At 36.1% G+C, this 20,104-nt stretch overlaps 6 protein-coding genes across 17 annotated transcripts; 5 read left to right on the top strand and 1 right to left on the bottom strand.

The window, feature by feature from the left end:
- The first annotated feature begins 205 nt into the window (after positions 1 to 205).
- RLP47 (receptor like protein 47) lies at positions 206 to 3,254 on the top strand. 3 transcript variants are annotated; one of them, NM_001340886.1, is made up of 3 exons: positions 206 to 746; positions 851 to 951; positions 1,234 to 3,034. In NM_001340886.1, exons 2-3 carry the CDS (start codon positions 867 to 869, stop codon positions 2,739 to 2,741), a joined length of 1,593 nt encoding a protein of 530 aa, NP_001319924.1. In that variant the 5' UTR covers positions 206 to 746; positions 851 to 866; the 3' UTR covers positions 2,742 to 3,034. The 3 variants fall into 3 exon arrangements, with proteins under 3 accessions (NP_001319924.1, NP_001190722.1, NP_001328953.1); NM_001203793.2 differs by having other exon boundaries at positions 206 to 951; NM_001340887.1 differs by having other exon boundaries at positions 225 to 746; positions 851 to 3,254.
- AT4G13800 (magnesium transporter NIPA (DUF803)) lies at positions 3,036 to 6,008 on the top strand. 10 transcript variants are annotated; one of them, NM_001340877.1, is made up of 9 exons: positions 3,036 to 3,343; positions 3,841 to 4,074; positions 4,173 to 4,229; positions 4,440 to 4,530; positions 4,613 to 4,773; positions 4,857 to 4,984; positions 5,071 to 5,208; positions 5,282 to 5,374; positions 5,462 to 6,008. In NM_001340877.1, exons 2-9 carry the CDS (start codon positions 3,945 to 3,947, stop codon positions 5,672 to 5,674), a joined length of 1,011 nt encoding a protein of 336 aa, NP_001319923.1. In that variant the 5' UTR covers positions 3,036 to 3,343; positions 3,841 to 3,944; the 3' UTR covers positions 5,675 to 6,008. The 10 variants fall into 10 exon arrangements, with proteins under 10 accessions (NP_001319923.1, NP_001327957.1, NP_001327956.1 ...); NM_001340884.1 differs by having other exon boundaries at positions 3,294 to 3,452; positions 5,462 to 5,973; NM_001340881.1 differs by lacking the exon at positions 3,036 to 3,343 and adding an exon at positions 3,519 to 3,729 and having other exon boundaries at positions 5,462 to 5,977.
- A 1,422-nt stretch (positions 6,009 to 7,430) lies between these two features.
- AT4G13790 (SAUR-like auxin-responsive protein family) lies at positions 7,431 to 8,287 on the top strand. Its single transcript, NM_117453.2, has one exon. The coding sequence runs from the start codon at positions 7,679 to 7,681 to the stop codon at positions 7,955 to 7,957; it is 279 nt and encodes a 92-aa protein (NP_193115.1). The 5' UTR covers positions 7,431 to 7,678; the 3' UTR covers positions 7,958 to 8,287.
- A 920-nt stretch (positions 8,288 to 9,207) lies between these two features.
- On the top strand, positions 9,208 to 14,836 carry AT4G13780 (methionine-tRNA ligase, putative / methionyl-tRNA synthetase, putative / MetRS). The gene is made up of 17 exons (NM_117452.5): positions 9,208 to 9,487; positions 9,823 to 9,967; positions 10,236 to 10,389; positions 10,528 to 10,683; positions 11,155 to 11,385; positions 11,457 to 11,600; positions 11,817 to 11,907; positions 12,021 to 12,127; positions 12,231 to 12,351; positions 12,679 to 12,791; positions 12,890 to 12,955; positions 13,033 to 13,161; positions 13,252 to 13,389; positions 13,487 to 13,601; positions 13,692 to 13,924; positions 14,013 to 14,114; positions 14,207 to 14,836. The coding sequence occupies exons 1-17, from the start codon at positions 9,370 to 9,372 to the stop codon at positions 14,435 to 14,437; spliced, it is 2,394 nt and encodes a 797-aa protein (NP_193114.1). The 5' UTR covers positions 9,208 to 9,369; the 3' UTR covers positions 14,438 to 14,836.
- Positions 14,837 to 15,373: 537 nt separating this feature from the next.
- On the top strand, positions 15,374 to 17,374 carry CYP83A1 (cytochrome P450, family 83, subfamily A, polypeptide 1). The gene is made up of 2 exons (NM_117451.4): positions 15,374 to 16,405; positions 16,498 to 17,374. Exons 1-2 carry the CDS (start codon positions 15,521 to 15,523, stop codon positions 17,119 to 17,121), a joined length of 1,509 nt encoding a protein of 502 aa, NP_193113.1. The 5' UTR covers positions 15,374 to 15,520; the 3' UTR covers positions 17,122 to 17,374.
- A 780-nt stretch (positions 17,375 to 18,154) lies between these two features.
- On the bottom strand, positions 18,155 to 19,745 carry AT4G13760 (Pectin lyase-like superfamily protein; the record flags this gene model as incomplete). The annotated part of the gene is made up of 4 exons (NM_117450.2): positions 18,155 to 18,388; positions 18,479 to 19,003; positions 19,187 to 19,498; positions 19,602 to 19,745. 4 exons carry the CDS (start codon positions 19,743 to 19,745, stop codon positions 18,155 to 18,157), a joined length of 1,215 nt encoding a protein of 404 aa, NP_193112.2.
- Positions 19,746 to 20,104: the final 359 nt, after the last annotated feature.

The following is a 20,104-nucleotide window of genomic DNA, read 5'->3' as shown; positions in this document are numbered from 1 at the left end:
ATTTGGAGACCAAGGAAATATACTATTAATATTAGTTGATTAATTAAGAAAATTTTAAAGATATAACGGAAGAATAAAAAAATTGATTTCGCAAAGGCAAAGACTTGTTCCGTGTACGAGGGTTCATCGTCACTTTCACTGTCACTCTCTCAACCCACTAAGAGACCTTGATTTTTGCAGTGTTTGAATGATTTAACCCACACCACACGGCTGGGATAATTGGTGTTTGTGGAAAAATCTTATCTTTTAAAGTCAAGATCTAATTTACTCCACAGATGTGAGACAATACGTTGATCAATTCGTTTCACAGAAAGAAAAAAAAAATCATAGAAAAAAATATGATGCATTCTTCTAGTGTGAGGAGGATGATAACAGTAAAATGGAGCTTGTGTTTAATCTTCTGCCTTACAAACTCAATACTTGTTAGTGCTAAACACTTGTGTCTTCCAGACCAGAAGGATTCTCTTTGGGGGTTCAAGAACGAGTTCAATGTCCCAAGCCCCCATTCATATGCGATGACTGAGAAGTGGAGGAACAACACTGATTGCTGTTCCTGGGATGGTGTCTCTTGTGATCCCAAGACGGGAGTGGTGGTTGAGTTAGACCTCCAGTATAGTCATCTCAATGGTCCTTTGAGATCTAATAGTAGCCTGTTTAGACTACAACATCTTCAGAAGCTAGTTCTTGGCAGCAATCATCTTTCGGGTATTCTACCGGATTCCATAGGCAATCTCAAACGTTTGAAGGTTTTGGTTCTTGTTAATTGCAATCTTTTTGGAAAGATTCCTTCTTCACTCGGAAATCTTTCTTATCTCACTCATCTTGATCTTTCCTATAATGATTTCACCAGTGAAGGACCAGATTCAATGGGGAACCTTAACCGACTAACCGATATGCTTCTCAAGTTGAGCTCGGTCACCTGGATCGACCTTGGTGATAACCAGTTGAAAGGTATGCTCCCATCTAACATGAGTAGCCTCTCCAAACTGGAGGCTTTTGATATTAGTGGAAATTCATTTTCTGGAACCATTCCCTCTTCTCTCTTCATGATCCCTTCGTTGATTCTACTTCACCTGGGAAGAAACGACTTCAGCGGTCCTTTTGAGATTGGGAATATCTCTTCACCATCTAATCTTCAACTATTAAACATTGGAAGAAACAATTTCAATCCGGACATTGTTGATTTGAGTATTTTCTCACCTCTCTTGTCACTTGGTTATTTGGATGTTTCAGGGATTAATTTGAAGATCAGTTCAACCGTCAGTCTTCCCTCACCCATAGAATACTTGGGTCTATTGTCGTGCAATATTTCCGAGTTTCCCAAATTTCTACGTAACCAAACCAGTTTGGAGTATTTAGACATCTCTGCCAATCAAATTGAAGGCCAAGTACCGGAGTGGTTATGGAGTCTGCCAGAGTTGCGGTATGTTAACATTTCTCATAATTCTTTCAATGGTTTCGAAGGACCAGCAGATGTTATTCAAGGAGGTCGAGAATTACTTGTGCTTGACATAAGTTCAAACATATTCCAGGATCCATTTCCTTTGTTACCAGTAGTCTCTATGAATTACTTGTTCAGCTCCAATAATCGATTCTCGGGAGAGATTCCTAAAACAATATGCGAATTGGATAATCTTCGGATACTTGTTTTGTCAAACAACAACTTCAGCGGTTCTATTCCTCGGTGTTTTGAGAATTTACATCTTTATGTCTTGCACCTTCGGAATAACAACCTCTCTGGTATTTTTCCAGAGGAAGCTATCAGTCATCACTTGCAATCATTTGATGTTGGTCACAATCTTTTCTCAGGAGAACTTCCCAAATCATTGATCAACTGCAGTGATATCGAGTTTCTAAACGTGGAAGATAACAGAATCAATGACACGTTTCCATCCTGGTTGGAATTGTTGCCCAATCTTCAGATTCTTGTCCTTCGTTCTAACGAGTTCTATGGGCCAATATTTTCTCCTGGAGATTCTTTAAGTTTCTCCAGGTTGCGAATCTTTGATATTTCGGAAAATCGCTTCACTGGAGTTTTGCCGTCAGATTACTTTGTTGGTTGGAGTGTAATGTCATCAGTCGTGGACATTGATGGTAGAATAATTCAGTATACAGTTACAGGAATTGACCGGGACTTCTACCATAAGTCTGTAGCTCTCATAAACAAAGGATTAAAGATGGAGCTGGTTGGGAGTGGTTTCACAATCTACAAAACCATCGATGTCTCGGGAAACAGACTCGAAGGAGACATCCCCGAGTCCATCGGTCTTCTCAAAGAAGTGATTGTGCTCAGCATGTCAAACAACGCTTTCACAGGCCATATTCCACCATCTCTATCAAACTTGAGCAATCTCCAATCATTGGATCTTTCTCAAAACAGATTATCCGGCAGTATCCCAGGAGAGCTCGGAAAACTCACGTTTCTAGAGTGGATGAACTTCTCGCACAACAGGCTTGAAGGTCCAATACCAGAAACCACTCAGATTCAAACCCAAGATAGTTCTTCTTTCACAGAGAATCCCGGGCTTTGCGGTGCTCCTCTCCTAAAAAAATGTGGTGGAGAAGAAGAAGCAACAAAGCAAGAACAAGATGAAGACAAGGAAGAGGAAGATCAAGTATTTAGCTGGATAGCAGCTGCAATAGGCTACGTACCTGGTGTTGTGTGTGGACTCACCATCGGCCACATTCTGGTTTCACACAAACGTGACTGGTTCATGAGAATTGTTTCCTTCTTTACTTAAGTAAGCATTCAATAAACTTTCTCAAGACTTGTTTGAAAATCATATTATCAATCTACATTCTTACACTTATTTGAAAGATAAAATATCTCCTTGTCCTTTTAAATTAATGTTCTAATATCGTCGTAAGGAATTTGGTCTGCAACGTTTTATATGTAGAAACAAAAACTGTATAATAGTTATAGCATGAAACTTTGATTAAGAATTAGAAGTGGTTACAGAGGATTGTTGTATTACAGAGGATTAATTTTATGAACAAAAAAAAAAGAAACCAATAAAGTAGAACCGAAACGGTCTAAATTTAAATGTTTGTGTATATGTGTAACTCTAATGTTTTGAGTTGTATTATAAGTGTGTTATGCATTCGAGTTAGTTCTATTAGTTTCCTATAATTTCGTTACAATACTACTGTATCTCTCTGTCCTCTTCTCTTCTTTGCTTTCATTTTTTTTTCAGATTCAGTTCCATCATCACAACAAAGAACCCTAAATCAATTTCACATTACGTTTCATCACCAAGAAAAAAAAACGGAAAAAAATCATTTATTACGTCTTCTACATTTCTTGATTTTTTTTTGGTGTACAAAAATGGAAGAGATGAAAAAGGTTTGATACGATTCGAATATTCTATTGCTACTTCTCTAGCTTCCAGATATTTTCTTCTTTTTGATTTTGTTTCATTTACTGGTGATTTGATTTTATTATTGTGGACAAGGTAACGTATAAAAAGTGAAATTTTTTGTGGGTCTTAATTTTTTTTCTTTTGATTCGTTAATCTTTTGAGAAACAATTCGAAAGATCCTAGATTTTGTATAGTCGCAGCTGTTTCTTGTGACATTGTTTGTTTATATGTTAAGATTTGTCGTTTTCCTTTGCTTCTATCTCCCTGTCTCGGTGTAATCTACTTGTGCGCCATTTGTCTGGTTATCGAATTTTCTGCCACAAAGAATTTTTTGAAAACTCAGATTTTTTTTGTTTTCAGAACATGATTGGTGAGGCAATTGCTAAAATTAAATAGTACTTATGTGTTTTATGTTGATTTTTTGATTAGAAAATGGACATTTTGTCCGATTCTTATTTGTTTGTGTTTTTTTTTTTTGTAGACGCAATAAGCTATCTTCAGCCTAAACTTTCTGGAAATTTTCGTCATTAGTAACCTGAAATTATCTTAACTTGTATATAAGCAAGACTATAAATATTAGCAAAGATGGAGGAGATGTCACCTGATAATATACATGGAGTCATTTTAGCTGTGTCTTCGAGTATATTCATCGGTTCTAGCTTCATCATCAAGAAAAAAGGTCTTAAGAAGGCCGGTGTTAGCGGCGCCAGAGCAGGTTCTCTGTTTCATTGAGCTATAACTTAGTCTCTTGCTCTTCAAAATCACATATTTTTTTACTGATTTTGCTTCTACTTGTTATTTATCTGTGATCAGGTGAAGGAGGATATGGATACTTATATGAACCTTGGTGGTGGGCTGGAATGATAACAAGTAAGTCTGATCAATATCCTCTATAATGGTTTTGGGAAATTCTGCTGCAAATCACTTTTTAAATGTTTGTTATCTAGCTAGAGATGATATGACTTTGCTGTTTTGTGTGCTTGGGACATGTTTTGGAATCCAAGTTTCTATTGGATTTAATCAATGGACATCAAACTTTGGTTATGATAACTAATATTGTATTCATACTAATTCTTATAGTGATTGTTGGGGAGATAGCCAATTTTGCAGCATATGCATTTGCACCGGCTATTCTAGTAACACCTTTGGGAGCTTTAAGTATTATTTTCAGGTATCTGTATCCACTATGCCTATCTCTTTCCGTTGTGTCTGCGTTAACGTAGTTTCCTGAAAACGAAAACCGTGTTATGCAGCGCAGTGCTAGCACATTTTATTTTGGAAGAGAAGTTGCATATGTTTGGTATACTTGGTTGTGTCCTCTGTGTTGTTGGATCTACAACGATTGTTTTACATGCTCCTCACGAGCAAGGCATTGAATCCGTCAAGCAAGTATGGCACCTTGCTACCGAACCAGGTATAGAACAATAAATGTTTTTGACAAAAAGTAAGATTCTTATTGGACTGAAACATACTCTATTGCTTGAATGTTTTAACAAGGTTTCCTTGCATATTCTGCTGTGGTCTTGGTTGTGGTGCTTGCATTGATCTTTTACTATGAGCCGCGTTATGGGAAGACGCATATGATAGTATATGTTGGGATTTGCTCTCTAATGGGCTCTCTTACAGTATGTTTTCATCTTTTTCTTTAGCCATCCCTTAGTATATATCTCTACTTGCTTAAGTAAGTGTCTCAGTATCTCTTGCGTGTTAGGTTATGAGTGTTAAAGCTGTGGCGATCGCCATAAAGCTGACTTTTTCCGGGATGAACCAATTCAAGTACTTCCACGCATGGATCTTCATCATAGTAGTGACCATATGTTGCATTTTGCAAATCAACTACTTGAACAAGGTAATAACAAATATTGGTTGATTGTCACATTTCAATTTTTTCCGACTAACAAATCCTGTTTTCATCTTTGGAGGCTCTGGATAATTTCAACACAGCAGTCATATCTCCAGTGTACTATGTTATGTTTACAACATTCACCATCTTAGCTAGTATGATCATGTTCAAGGTAAAATGCAGTTTTTGAGAAGTGATCATAAACTAAAAGGTTCCAATTAATTTATAAGCATAGCATCATTATTTGTTTATCGTCTAGGATTGGGCTTCTCAAAGTGGATTGCAAATTGCTACCGAGCTATGTGGCTTTGTGACCATTTTGTCAGGAACTTTTCTTCTCCACAAGACAAAAGACATGGGAAACAGTACCAGCTTACGCGGCTCCACATCACACTCGCCTAGAGACACTCCTGTCTTCATAAACTCAGGTTCCAGTCGCAGCTCCAATTCCACTAGACCTGCAATACTATAATCCCACGGCTCCGATAGTAGATCATCTAACGGTCAAGATCGAGGCAACACGAGCTCAAAAGCCTCAAAGAGAACTTTTTTTGGGTGACAAATGAGAAAAAAAACAGAGCAAATGGGGTTTAATTAAGGCTATAATTGGTTTTTTGGATAACGGAAGGTTTAGTGAATGATTTGTTAGGGATACTATTTGATTGATTGCTTCATGTTTATTTGTTTCTAATATTTTTTGTTTGTTTCTCATATGAGATATAAAGAAAGTTTTAAAACAGAGAACTAACTAAAGATCACAGCTTCACAATTTTTCTTCACATTCTTTTGGTCTTTCTTATTTCGTGTAATTTGGTCTAAATACTAATCAAGAACACATTGGTCAAAAAGGTTATTTTTTTTGGCAAATCTTGAAACAAAGAACGGTATAACCATATATCTTCTTTTCTCTAGCGAGCTTTCATCGACGTAATGTGACCGTGACCGTTAGGAATCTCAAAAGAGATTTAATGAGAAGAACAGTTAACTATAAAAAATTAAAACCTAATTAGCCTTAGCTTCAACGAATGTGTATGTCCTTAAAAAACGAGAGGTTAATTAGTCTAGTGAGTTGTAGATAAAATGGCACATGTTATTGTCTTAGAAAGAAGTATTTTTATGCCATTTTCCAAACAATAGACCGGACAAAAGACCTAATAAAAAGTATCTTTTTGTGTGTTATGGTGATCATTTTCCGTAGCGTGGATGTGATTTAAGAGAAGCAGACAAGTGAAGATGGGACATGAGAGTTTGGTCGATTTTTTAATTTTTATATGAATACTAAAATTGACTTTCCCTAACTAAAACAAACTTCCACGTCTCTTCTACTCTTTTTCCATGTGATCTTCTTCTTTCACACATTTGGGGCTATCATTTATTCAAGACACTCGCCTAAGTACCACTTTAACCCTTCTTTGACCACTTGACAAAACTCAAAAGGGGTCTCAGGATGAGACTAGTGCCCATAAAAATAAAAATCGGAGAACCGTACGTACTTTGGCCCGACCTGTTTTGTGTAAAGGAAAATCATCGTATTTTTCTTGTCTCTTGGGTAGATATTTTCAGATATTTTGAATCGGATCTTGGGCATTAATGCATTGAAAACTATGTGTTTTGGAAGTTAGGTTTGGATACTACGAGTCTTTTGATAGGTACTTCGTATACGATATATACCTTAGGATGTTCGGATATCTTGATTTCCTATTAGATATTAATCAGATAACATATAACATAACCGATTTTTTTATGAATACTAGTGTTCAGTGTTCACGTTTGCATGTGAATAGGATTTTGGTAGTTAGGTATGGATACTCCAAGTTGGATACTTGCTATACGATCTTAATATCTTGATTTCAGACTAGATATGAATCAGATAACATATACGGAACATAAAATGCTTATAATGTTCACGTGTACAACGTTTACGTCAATAACTTCACCACTCATACCTTAGTTACTTGGAACACGTAAAAACCAACATTGAAAAGTCAATATCATCACAATATAGATAGAATTATGTAGCGTTAACATGCATTGCTATGGTTGCTGTTACAACAAATTCTATTACCGTTATTAATGTTAGTTTAAATGTGGACCATTGATTCAGCCGTTAAGTAAAAAAATAAAATATCGGTGTCTTGACAATAGCAGCTGAAGACAGAACTAATGTAGCCATTGGCCACATGCATGTAGGACACTCATTTTTTCTCAACACCCCAACATTTATTAAACTACATCTTCCTAAAATCCAAACGCTTTAACTAATCTGTTTGTCAAAACCATGTCCTTGTAGGTCGCACTCACAATTCGTAGACATATTATTTTCAATAAAACCTTTCTAACTCCACCAATATATATAGACCCACATTTCCCTTTGGCTCATAAACCAAACTCAAAGCTTCTCTTATCATCAAACAAGATCAAGATATCTTAACTTTAGCCATTAATTCAAAGTTTTTTTTTCTTTCTAATACTCGAAATGGCTTTCTTAAGGAGTTTTTTCGCTACCAAGCATATCATTCGCCGGTCTTTTACTACGGAATCATTATCAACGCCTAAAGGGTTCTTTGCTGTGTATGTTGGAGAAAATCTGAAGAAGAAGAGATATCTTGTTCCGGTTTGTTACTTGAACAAGCCATCTTTCCAAGCTTTGCTTAGGAAAGCAGAAGAAGAGTTCGGTTTTAATCATCCAACGGGCGGTTTGAGTTTACCATGCGACGAAGCTTTCTTCTTCACTGTCACTTCTCAGATTCGTTAATCCCATACAATAATTAAAGTCTTTTTTACATTCTCTTATTTATAGAAGAAAATACACATTGTACATACTATACTTTTATATACATACTGATGAGAAGAATAATTCAACGAACATCTTTTGCTTTCGTTTTCTATATTTACTTAGTCCGTAACTCCATTTATCAGCCACGAAAGGCTTAAATATTATTATAGGCTCTCCACTTTAGTATTTTCATCAAGGCTAGTTATACTCTCTGAGTTTAGCCAAATCGGAAATACAAACAAACCCGCTAAAGAATATATTTCAAACCGCTAAAAAGTAAAACAACATTTGTAATGTCTAATGTTATTCAATCATGAGATTTTTTTTAAAAAAGTTTTTTTTAAACTTTGGTGTTATTATTTAAAAATGTTACTAAAATCATCGTTCTCTGTGTCGAAATCTTTGTGTGAAGTTTAATCATTAAAAAAAAATCTACTAGAGATGAAGTTTTAACGATGAAGAAAATGATATGATTTATCATATTTATAGAGATTTAACATAAATATTCCTATAATTTTGTTTTATACGAAATAAATTATACAAAGAATCTTACCACTAACGAGTGCCTTTAAACACTTCTTTGACATGTTGTCAAATGTTAGCTTGTGATTATAGACATGATTACTCTATTGCAATTTGTAGGTAAATAATTAAACAATTAAATTTGCCTCCACATTTTTCCCTCTCTGACAAGTATACCTTGGAAGATTCTGCCTCTTAGTCATATGATAGATATTCTTCAACCGTTGTTTAGAGAATTGGTACATAACTCTCTTATTTTAACCATAGTGTTATCCATATGTAGCATTTGAAATATATGTTGTGAAATGATATAATAACAGAAAGATGAAGAAGTCCAACAATATGAAAAAAGTTCGCTTCAAGTTTGGGCTGATAGACGTGGTAAATCTGTTTTGTTTAACATAAAAGATAGACCTAGTCACCTAGCAAAGAGTTTCTATAGGACGTGGTCATGTTGTAAAACAAAAGAAAATGATTTAGGAGAAAGTTTCCATGTAATATAGGACGTGGTCATGTTGTATTTTTTTTTTTTGTTAATGGTAATTTCCTAATTAATATAGTCACTTTACTTTAGTTTCACAAAAGTTTAATAATTCACTAAACTATAGTAAAGCTATTTAGATTCCGGTTTAATTCCATCCATACCAGTAAGATCAATATCTTGCAAATGCAATTCAGTTATCAAACCGGAAAGTGACCAACTTTCTGTCTGGTCTAAACTTAACCGGATCTATCTGAGGCCGCCGTTACTTAGGTTTACCATCAGCTAAAGAGCTTCTCTTTTCTCAGCTTCTCTGATTCGTCTTTCTCCTCTGTCTCTGACTCTTCGCGAAAACCCTAATTAGCTTTGTGGTCTTGTTGTTTTCGCCATGGAAGACGACGGCAAGAGCAGCCCCAAGTTACCGATCCCTGGAAAGAGAAATATACTAATCACCAGTGCTTTGCCTTACGTCAACAACGTTCCTCATCTCGGAAACATCATCGGATGTAATTTGAATCTCTCCTCTCTTTATCTGTATCATTTCATGTCTTCGTCTTCTCTGCTAATACATGTAATCGCGTGTGTTCGTTTATGAATTTCTGTTCTAGAACCAGATGCAGAAATCAATTTAGCTTTGAAATTGTCATCGTAATCTAATTTTGCGTTTCATTTTTCAAAATCTGTTGCAATATTTTAGTACTGATTAATCTACGGAAATGCAAACATTGTGTGGACTAGTGTGTGACACACGACTGATAAGGATGATTTTCTTCTTGAGTGTGCGAGGATTGCTATTTCCAGGTTCTTTTTGAGTTTATGGAATGTTTTTGTTTTCTTATAGGTGTTCTGAGCGCTGATGTGTATGCTAGATACTGTCGTCTCCGTGGCTATAATGCGATTTACATATGTGGAACCGATGAATATGGGACTGCAACTGAGACCAAAGCTTTGGAGGAGAATTGCACCCCCAAGGAAATCTGTGACAAGTAATGTATCTTGATTTCTTTTTTTCTGTTTCAGTTTGTCAGCATCTACTGCCTAAAAGTAGATAGAATTTGTCTGTTATGAAGGTTTATGGGATTTAGACTTGTCTTGAAGTGTTTTTTTTTATCAGCGGATTTGCAATGTGTAGGTTTATGGGATTTGTATCTTGACAAGGATTCTGAATCTTAATTTCTAGATCAGAGAAGTCTGGACCTTAGTCATTTATACTGCTTACCATCTTTTCTTTTGTTTTTGTTGTTGGGGATTAAGGTACCATGCCATTCATAAAGAAGTTTATGACTGGTTTGGTATAAGTTTTGACAAGTTTGGGCGAACTTCAACTCCAGAACAGACTGAGGTGTGCCAAGCAATTTTCAACAAGTTGTGGGACAACAAGTGGCTTTCAGAGAACACCATGCAGCAGGTGAATGCTTTTACTCCAATGCCAGTTAGACTTATTTGATCGCAAGTGCATACATATGTTCTTCGTAAGTAAAAGATCTACACCACTCAGTTAGCGGGGTTTTAACTCTCATGTCTTTGTGGCCCATTGTATCTTCAGCTTTACTGCGATACATGCAAGAAGTTCTTAGCTGACCGGCTTGTTGAGGGTTCTTGTCCGTTCGAAGGATGTAATTATGATTCTGCTCGTGGAGATCAGTGCGAAAAATGTGGAAAGCTCCTGAATCCTACTGAACTTAAAGATCCGAAGTGCAAGGTGGGCTATGCTTCTCTTCTTCATGGCCATCATCCCATTAAGGGATTGTATTTGTGTGGTTTTATACTGTTTATAGCAATACATTACAGTATTCGTAAAGTCTCTCTGGGACATTGCATGCTTCTTCACGCCTGTACAAATTCCCGTTCACAAAAAAGATCTTGGGTACCTTCTATTGTAGAGATATCAATATAACTTAAATGTGGAAACATGAGGCGCAATTGCACTAGTTAACAAGTGAAGACAGTTATTATGCAGTTCTAGTGTTGTGGCCGTACAGATTTATTGCATATGCTTGTAATATATTACTGGTAATGGCTAGCTGATTTTGTTTGTCTGGAGCATACTTTGTTTTTCTGGTTCACAGAGTTCACTGTATAGGCCATTGTGTTTGTTGATATAGCTTTCTACAGAGGTGCAAGACTATGTTTGTAATTACTGTGAATACTAATGATTTATCTTTTCAAACAGGTCTGTCAAAACACACCCCGAATTCGCGACACAGACCACCTGTTTATTGAGCTTCCGTTACTGAAAGATAGGTTGGAAGCGTATATTAAAAAGACCTCTGTTACTGGATCTTGGAGTCAAAATGCTATTCAAACGACAAATGCATGGCTTAGGGATGGGCTTAGACAGAGATGCATTACGAGGGATCTTAAGTGGGGAGTGCCTGTCCCACATGAGAAATACAAGGACAAAGTAGGAACCTCACTGCCAGCCAGTTTCATAAAAATTTAAAGATCAACTACTAATTCCAATCATGGTTATAGGTCTTCTATGTTTGGTTTGATGCTCCTATTGGATACGTCTCAATAACGTCTTGCTACACATCTGAATGGGAGAAGTGGTGGAAGAATCCTGAGAATGTGGAGCTTTATCAGTTTATGGGGAAAGACAATGTGCCATTTCACACTGTGAGTATATAACATTTCAGAAATTTGTTTACCACCAAGGACTTGTGCCAATGGTTTTAATTATTTCCTTTTTCTTTACCTTTCTTTTATACTGAAATAGAACACCAAAAGTTTGTTTGGTTCTTGTCTTTTCTGAAGCTATCCTCAAGGTCTTCTTAAGAAATGTTTATCTTTTGTATTTGGTTGTTTTCAACTGCTAAATTTTTTGTTATGCAGGTGATGTTTCCCTCTACCCAGCTTGGAACTGAGGAAAATTGGACACTCATGAAGACAATCAGTGTGACTGAATATTTAAACTATGAAGACGGTCAGTTGATGTTTCACCATAGCTGAGTGATTTTATTTTAAATTATTTTTGTTTGATTTACTTTTTATGCCATTTATAGAAAATGAGGACATGTGTTTTGTATGGGTTTTCAGGAAAGTTCTCCAAGAGTAAAGGTGTTGGAGTGTTTGGTAATGATGTAAAAGATACAAATATACCTGTCGAAGTGTGGAGATACTACTTGCTGACCAACAGGCCTGAGGTAACTGATTGCTGCTGCAAAATAGAAACATTGTTTCTTCGTTCATCATAGGCATGCATAAATATCACATACACTGATTGATTCTGGGGATTCTGCCTTCTAGGTGTCTGACACATCGTTTTCATGGACTGATTTGCAAGCAAAACTGAATGGCGAGTTGCTGAGCAACCTAGGCAACTTTGTTAATCGAGTTCTGAGTTTTATAGCAAAGCCTGATAATGCAGGTTGGTTATATTTCTTTCAAATTCAATACTCAAGTGTTTGGTGTTAGCTGTAGATAGCTTTTTAGTCTGGCATATCCAATAGAAAATATAGGATGTGTTGTATTCTTCTACTGTAACCAGCCAGTTGGTGTGCAAGTGAGAGATATTTGAATCGCGGGACAAATAGATAGTCTAAAAACTCTAGAATGATAGAAAGGTGCATCTGGCTTACTATTATTGGTGTGCAAGTGAGAGATACCTGCTTTGTGATACTCTTGACAACTAGGGCAAGACTTTTCTTATTTGTCTTTGATGTTTCAATACCTTACTATTGTATGTTTTGTGAAGGTTACGGGTCTGTCATTCCTGATGCTCATGATGCTGAATCTCATTCTTTAACAAAATCACTGGCGGAAAAGGTTGAAAAGTTTGTGGCAGAGTATGTTGAAGCCATGGAAAAGGTGAGGAATGTTATATGAACCTTGGCGTGGTATGGCTATCTGAGTTTCTGTGCCTGGGTTTTTAGGTTCTTAATAAATCCCCTGTTCATTTGATGTAGGTTAAGCTCAAGCAGGGACTGAAAACTGCTATGCTGATTTCAAGCGAAGGGAACTATTACTTGCAGGTTCTATTCTCATTAACAAACTAGATATTAGCTTTGTTGCATATTACCAACTATACTGTTTTCTTGTGTCCATGTAGGCAAGCCAATTTTGGAAACTTTACAAGGAAGATAAACCTTTGTGTGCAGTTGTTATAAGAACTGCTGCTGGTTTAGTACACCTTCTTGCTCAATTGTTAGAACCTTTCATGCCATCCTTTTCTTGTGAGGTCAGTTTGATTGTTTGTTTGGTAAATTTTGTTTCTATTTAGTTGTAGTAGAATGCCAAGCGTGATTATTGCTGTTATTGCATTTTGTAGGTATTTAAACAGCTAAATTTGCCTCCACAATTTTCTCTCTCCGACGAGAGGGGAGAGGTATTACTAGCAAGTAGACCATGGGATATTCTGCCTCCTAGCCACAGGATAGGCACCCCTCAACCTTTGTTCAAGGAGTTGGTACGTAGCTCTCTGATTTTATCGATAGAAAGCCAGACTTGTTGTATGTTATAATGCCATGTAGCATTTTATTTATATTGAAACAATATGATCACAGGAAAACGACGAAGTGGCACGGTACAGAGAAAAGTTTGCTGGAAGTCAGTCTGATAGACGTGCTAGGGATGAAGCAGCAAATTTGGCGGATCAACTTAATAAAACAAAACTTTCAGGTTCTCTATTATCATTCTCAAAATACTGTTTTACATTCTTTAGGCTTTTAGTAACTTGATTATGTACTGAACTGCTGTTTATTCTCCCAGATGCCAAGAAACAAAAGGCATCATCAAAAGGCGGAGGAAAACCCAAACCTCAACCAGCTGCTGATCGTGAAATAACTATGGCAAGACTTGATATCCGAGTTGGTAAAATTGTGAAGGCTGAGAAACATCCCAAGGCAGATGCATTGTATGTAGAAGAAATTGATGTTGGGGGTGGTGAAATTCGCACTGTTGTCAGTGGACTGGTCAAATATATACCTCTTGAGGAAATGCAGGTTTGTTCAATCAACCTAGTCATTTGTTTCCTTCCCGATATCAGTATGTAATATACATTCCAATTGATCTAATATTGTTTCTGGACAGAATCGTATGGTTTGTGTTCTTTGCAACTTGAAACCGGCGAAAATGAGGGATATTGTGTCACAAGCAATGGTTCTTGCAGCTTCCAGTAGTGATGGAAGCAAGGTAGAGTTCATACGAGTCTTTGACCTGTTTGTAGTTCTGCTAAATTCATTTCGATTGTATATAACAAATTGTTTTTGCTGGAAACATTTCAGGTGGAGTTAGTTGAGCCCCCTAAAACTGCTAATATTGGAGAGCGAGTTACATTTCCCGGGTTTGAAGGCGAGCCAGACGATGTCTTAAACCCAAAGAAGAAAGTATGGGAGACGCTTTTGGTTGATCTAAACACAAAAGAGAATCTAGTTGCTTGCTACAAAGATGTGCCCTTCACTACATCTGCAGGTGTATGCAAAGTTTCATCCATCAGCAATGGCACGATCCGGTAAAAGCTTACTTGAGCCATAAGCAAACTAATATTCTCCATTTCTATCTTTCTCTGTAAGAGAAACGAAATTCGGAGATTTTCATTTGAAAATTTGATTCTAATTACAAACATGTTCTTGTAAACTTAAAGCTTGGTACAATTGTTGTTATTGATTGATGTTGTGAGAAACATTCAGCTTTTTAAAATTGGGCCCAGACGCAAAGCAACCACACAACTTACGATTTCAAATCTTTTATGGTACTAGTTGAGGTTTTGTGAAGGTTGATGTTTTTCTTAATTTTTTAATATTCTAGTTCTCGTGTTTAAAAATAGTCGCATCATTCTTTTTTTCTGGCGGTTCGTAATTGTGTTCCCTTGTAATACTGTATAGGGTTGTATACAATCGAACGTTTGAAGTGATCATGTAATTCAATCATAAATTTAAATCTTTGGTTATTGAAAACATTTTAAGCATTCTATTTTTATTGACCTTTAAGAGATTTTGGCATTTTATTGGCTTGAGTTCACTGAGCGTTTCCAAGTTACCAACTACACCAACCCTTCGGATTCAAATCTGTGTTGATGTTTTGCGATTCCATATCATTACTATATCAACGAGTTGATTTTTTTTTTTGGTCAACCAGCAAGTTGATTTTTGAAAAACTCTTACTCTACAATTTGCGACTGACGACTGTTTAGAATTTTGGGTACGTACCAATAATCCAATATGTTATATTTTCGATATAGAAATGGATTGTGATTGATATAAGTCTTGGGTTCGTCGAACAAAGTTAAACAAAGATTTGTGTAAATAACAAATAGATAAAAACAAGAATGAGTGTGACTGCATGAACCACTAAAACATATACGACGTTAGAGGGATGTTGGGTAGGTGAAGGTGTTTATTAATTCTAACACGTGAGGTTTCGTAAGTAGGTATAAGGGAGTAACCATTTGATTAAAAATTTGATGTCGGTTAAGTTCGGTTTTAGTATTTGGTTTAGTTTGGTTAAGAAAAAAATAAGAAACGTAGTCCATATATAATTCTTATATATTAAGGAGCTTTGCTGTTCAATGTAACACTCAAAAGTAGTAACAACTAAGAATGGAAGATATCATCATCGGCGTGGTGGCTCTCGCCGCGGTTCTCCTTTTCTTCCTCTACCAAAAACCGAAAACCAAACGGTACAAGCTACCTCCAGGGCCATCACCACTTCCGGTGATCGGAAACCTCCTTCAGCTTCAGAAGCTTAACCCACAACGCTTCTTCGCTGGATGGGCCAAAAAATACGGTCCAATCTTGTCATACAGGATAGGAAGCAGAACAATGGTGGTGATATCTTCAGCTGAGCTAGCTAAAGAGCTTCTCAAGACGCAAGATGTCAACTTTGCGGACCGGCCTCCACATCGTGGCCATGAGTTCATATCCTACGGCAGGCGTGACATGGCATTAAACCACTACACACCGTATTACCGAGAGATAAGGAAGATGGGGATGAACCACTTGTTCTCACCAACACGTGTGGCCACCTTTAAGCATGTACGAGAGGAAGAGGCTAGGAGGATGATGGATAAGATCAACAAGGCCGCGGATAAATCCGAAGTAGTCGATATAAGTGAGCTTATGTTGACCTTCACGAACTCGGTTGTGTGTAGACAAGCGTTCGGGAAGAAGTACAATGAAGATGGAGAAGAGATGAAGAGGTTCATCAAGATTCTTTATGGGACTCAAAGCGTTTTGGGGAAGATCTTTTTCTCTGATTTTTTCCCATATTGTGGCTTTCTTGATGATTTATCAGGCCTCACAGCTTATATGAAAGAGTGTTTCGAAAGACAAGACACTTATATTCAAGAGGTTGTCAATGAGACGCTTGATCCTAAGAGAGTCAAGCCCGAAACCGAGAGCATGATTGATCTCTTGATGGGGATCTACAAAGAACAACCTTTCGCTTCTGAGTTTACTGTAGATAATGTCAAAGCCGTCATCTTGGTAAGTATAAATATGTTTTAAATCGTTGCTTGCGCTTCAAGAAACCGTTTGCTTGTCTTTCACCTTCTTTTCTTTTTTTTTGGCTCCAAAAGGATATTGTAGTGGCGGGAACAGATACTGCAGCTGCGGCGGTTGTGTGGGGGATGACGTATCTAATGAAGTACCCACAAGTGTTGAAGAAAGCTCAAGCAGAAGTGAGAGAGTATATGAAAGAGAAAGGTTCAACGTTCGTTACTGAAGACGATGTCAAGAACCTTCCTTACTTCAGAGCCTTAGTTAAAGAAACCCTAAGGATCGAACCAGTGATTCCTCTCCTTATCCCTCGTGCTTGCATTCAAGATACCAAGATCGCCGGTTACGACATCCCCGCAGGAACAACGGTCAACGTCAACGCGTGGGCCGTGTCACGTGACGAGAAAGAATGGGGACCGAACCCTGATGAGTTTAGGCCCGAGAGGTTTCTTGAGAAGGAAGTTGACTTCAAAGGCACGGACTACGAGTTTATACCGTTCGGGTCAGGCCGGAGAATGTGCCCGGGAATGCGTCTTGGGGCCGCGATGCTTGAGGTTCCTTATGCGAACCTTCTCCTCAGCTTCAACTTTAAACTTCCTAATGGGATGAAACCAGATGATATCAATATGGATGTCATGACTGGTCTTGCTATGCACAAGTCGCAGCATCTCAAGCTTGTTCCAGAGAAAGTGAACAAGTATTAGCTAATATATATCAAATAAATCTACCTTCTCTGATTATATAGTATATGTTCCTCCAGTGTATTCTGTTTCAATGTTTGGTTTCTTTCTTAAATGGCAATCGTCTCTCTATCTTTCTCTTCACATTTTGATATGAAGGAAGCAAATTCACATGATGTCTTTTGTGATCCTTATATATTTCACTGAATGGCTACAAAAATAAAACTAATTACGTATGAAGTGGCTAAGCTTTGATAGAGGAGATTTTGGTTTATTTTGGGCCTCGGGTTCGATTAAATAATCTAGCTAAAATTAGTTTGATTCGATTTAACTTTATTTGGTTTTAGTTTTGGTTAACCACAAAAAAAAATTAAAAATAAATCAATGAATTACAAGGCGGAACCAAACAATCATATAAAAATAACCAATTAGATTGTCGAAGTATACATTTTTTTTTCTAGAAAATCAATCAATAAGAAACATATGGAGTAATATTTTGCTTGCAAAAAGATAAAAACTTAAACATTTACACTTTAGAATGAAATTGTATACATTTACCTACAACTACATTTATGTAAATAAATTTAGTAAACTGTTAAAAGTAATGACACTCAAAATGTATCACTCAAAATATATTGATAGGGTTAGAAAGTCAGTTAATATATTTTAGGGTTAATGCATTTGAAGGAAAACAATAATTGGTAGCTAGATTTTTTGAAACAAATCCCAGAATATGGTTCATTTTTAAGGATAGCAATATTTAAATTTAATTAAAATATAAAATATTTTAATCTATGCTCGAACTATTTTCTAGATATTTAAAAATTTACAATCGAAAAAGTATTAGTTGAAAATCGTTTATTGTATTTTTCATATATAATTTTAAAAAAATAATCATGGAAGATCAATTTATAAATATATATATATACAAATTTTATACTTAGATTTCATATATTATCAATAAAAATTTACACTTATTTTCTAACATGAGTATTAACGCGGGCCTTATCTAGTACAAGTATACAACACATTGTTATTGTTTTGATGGAGCGTCGAATTAATTAATACAATGTTGAGGAACCATTTTACCGCTTACAGAACCGTCAACATTCTCGCAAACCAAAGTGGAAAAACTATCTACAAGTCCATTATTCGTTATGTTAATGTCAATTAGCTCAATATTCTTGCACGGAAATCTTTTGCTACATTGAAGATTTACTGCAACTTTGTTCTTTGACGTTCCATATATATTCTTTAACTTAAGGTTTTGGATTTGAACGTGAGACTCTCCCTGAAGAAAATAAACAAAAGTTTTCTTTTATGTTGTTGGGTGATAAAATAAAAGAATAGTGAAGCTTGGTTTTTGAATAGAAATTTAAACCTTTTGCTCATGTTCACAAGGTGGGTGAGGACAATACTTCTGATCGATGTTGATTGGTTTTCCAACATCAATCATCTGAATATTCTCGTACAAGAAGTTCGAAACAAGGATCTTCGAAGCTGAAGATTCCCAAGTTTTGATTCGAATACCATCGCTTGTACCGTTGAAAATAACATCTCTTATTGTTAAGTCTTTCACGTCTTTCTCGTCTTTGTTCTTCCCTAAGCTTCCGACACTAATCCCATGTCCAGGACCACAATTGACATTAGAGATATCGAGGTTAGTAGTTCCAGAGAGTATGGCGATACAATCGTCTCCGGTACCAATGTTTGTGTTGGAGATGTGAATGTTACTACATGAACCCATCTTGATACCGTCAGTGTTGGGGCTATTGCCGGGAGCTGTTATAGTGACGCCGGTAATGTTAAAGTGATGGACGGAGAAGAAGTTGAAGTGTCCCATTTTACTGTTGAGTGATGTTATGTCTTTGATATTTGAGTTGTTTACGAATGCAAATCCCATAGTCTATTAAAAAAAATCAAGTTTATGATAATAGTTTTTAGTTTCTCAAATGAAAAAAAAAAGACTAGAAAATTTCATATAAGTTTTTGTATAAAAATAACATGTGCATTTTGAAATACGTTTTAAATAAATAATAATCATTTTTTCAAAATGAAGCAATAAGTGAAAAAGTTGAAGAAATGTTACCATAGCTAATTTAGGACAATTGGGATTTTTATGGCAGTCATTGAGTGGCCAAGACTGTTTCCCTTGCCCATCAAGTGTACCGGAACCAGAGATAGAGAGATCATTGATGTACTTAAATTTGATCCACGTATCTTGCTTAATGTTGTTAGGATTTGCAGGAGCCAATAAAGTTCCATCGATGAGAAACTCAATAGGATTTTTGCATGGACCCACGAACTCTACACCACCAAGGTAGAATGTTCCTTTTGGTACATAAATTTTACTACTTCCACTTTTCCTTCTACATGCACGGTTCCATACACTTGTAAATACCTATTCGTATACGTTAAAATGACATAGGTTATATTCATAGATTTTCATCTGAAAAGTAATTAGTGGTAAAAAAATAAAATTAGGTTAGTTCTTGTGTACATACATTGGTGTTATCAGTTTTTCCATCGGATTTAGAACCATGACGTTGCACATTGAACATTTTTGGTCGGATAGTAGGACGACTTGCAACAACAATGAACAAGAAAGACACACACAAAACTTTAAACGCAAAAACAACGCTTGTCATCTTATTCTTTTGTTTAGGTATATGGAAGAAAAAAAGAACTTGTTGTTTATCAATACTTGTTTATAAAGAGATGATGAGAAGTGTTAGCCCACTTTATCTGCTTATATAGAGTTAGCATCTCTCCATCGATGAACTTGATTATTGTTACTAGTTAACAACTGAAATTGGGATGCTTTTTATTGGCAATGATTTTGATTGGTTAATATCCTGTACATTTCAAAAGTAGGAATTAAACTGAAAATTTTGTTTCTAATTTATATTATAAATATAAAATGACAACTAATCTAAAACAAAATCTAATTTGAAATGGAAGGAGTAATAATAACTAACTATTTTCTTTATTTAATTGATAGGTTAAT

This window comes from Arabidopsis thaliana, chromosome 4 (genome assembly GCF_000001735.4).
Source record: "Arabidopsis thaliana chromosome 4, partial sequence".
In the NCBI taxonomy this organism is placed as follows: domain Eukaryota; kingdom Viridiplantae; phylum Streptophyta; class Magnoliopsida; order Brassicales; family Brassicaceae; genus Arabidopsis; species Arabidopsis thaliana.
The sequence above is the reverse complement of the archived record's forward strand: the minus strand, read 5'-3'. Positions and strand labels throughout refer to the sequence as shown.

What these genes read in the sequence shown, in the direction of transcription:
- RLP47 (NM_001203793.2), top strand. Translation starts at nt 339, where the DNA reads ATGATGCATTCTTCTAGTGTGAGGAGGATGATAACAGTAAAATGGAGC. An exon ending in TGGTGATAACCAGTTGAAAG is followed by an intron (nt 952 to 1,233) that starts GTATGCTCCCAT and finishes TGGATGTTTCAG; the next exon opens with GGATTAATTTGAAGATCAGT.
- AT4G13800 (NM_001340877.1), top strand. Translation starts at nt 3,945, where the DNA reads ATGGAGGAGATGTCACCTGATAATATACATGGAGTCATTTTAGCTGTG. An exon ending in CTCTAATGGGCTCTCTTACA is followed by an intron (nt 4,985 to 5,070) that starts GTATGTTTTCAT and finishes CTTGCGTGTTAG; the next exon opens with GTTATGAGTGTTAAAGCTGT. An exon ending in CTAGTATGATCATGTTCAAG is followed by an intron (nt 5,375 to 5,461) that starts GTAAAATGCAGT and finishes TTTATCGTCTAG; the next exon opens with GATTGGGCTTCTCAAAGTGG.
- AT4G13780 (NM_117452.5), top strand. Translation starts at nt 9,370, where the DNA reads ATGGAAGACGACGGCAAGAGCAGCCCCAAGTTACCGATCCCTGGAAAG. An exon ending in CAGAGAACACCATGCAGCAG is followed by an intron (nt 10,390 to 10,527) that starts GTGAATGCTTTT and finishes TTGTATCTTCAG; the next exon opens with CTTTACTGCGATACATGCAA. An exon ending in TGCCATCCTTTTCTTGTGAG is followed by an intron (nt 13,162 to 13,251) that starts GTCAGTTTGATT and finishes TGCATTTTGTAG; the next exon opens with GTATTTAAACAGCTAAATTT.
- AT4G13790 (NM_117453.2), top strand. Translation starts at nt 7,679, where the DNA reads ATGGCTTTCTTAAGGAGTTTTTTCGCTACCAAGCATATCATTCGCCGG.
- CYP83A1 (NM_117451.4), top strand. Translation starts at nt 15,521, where the DNA reads ATGGAAGATATCATCATCGGCGTGGTGGCTCTCGCCGCGGTTCTCCTT. An exon ending in ATGTCAAAGCCGTCATCTTG is followed by an intron (nt 16,406 to 16,497) that starts GTAAGTATAAAT and finishes TGGCTCCAAAAG; the next exon opens with GATATTGTAGTGGCGGGAAC.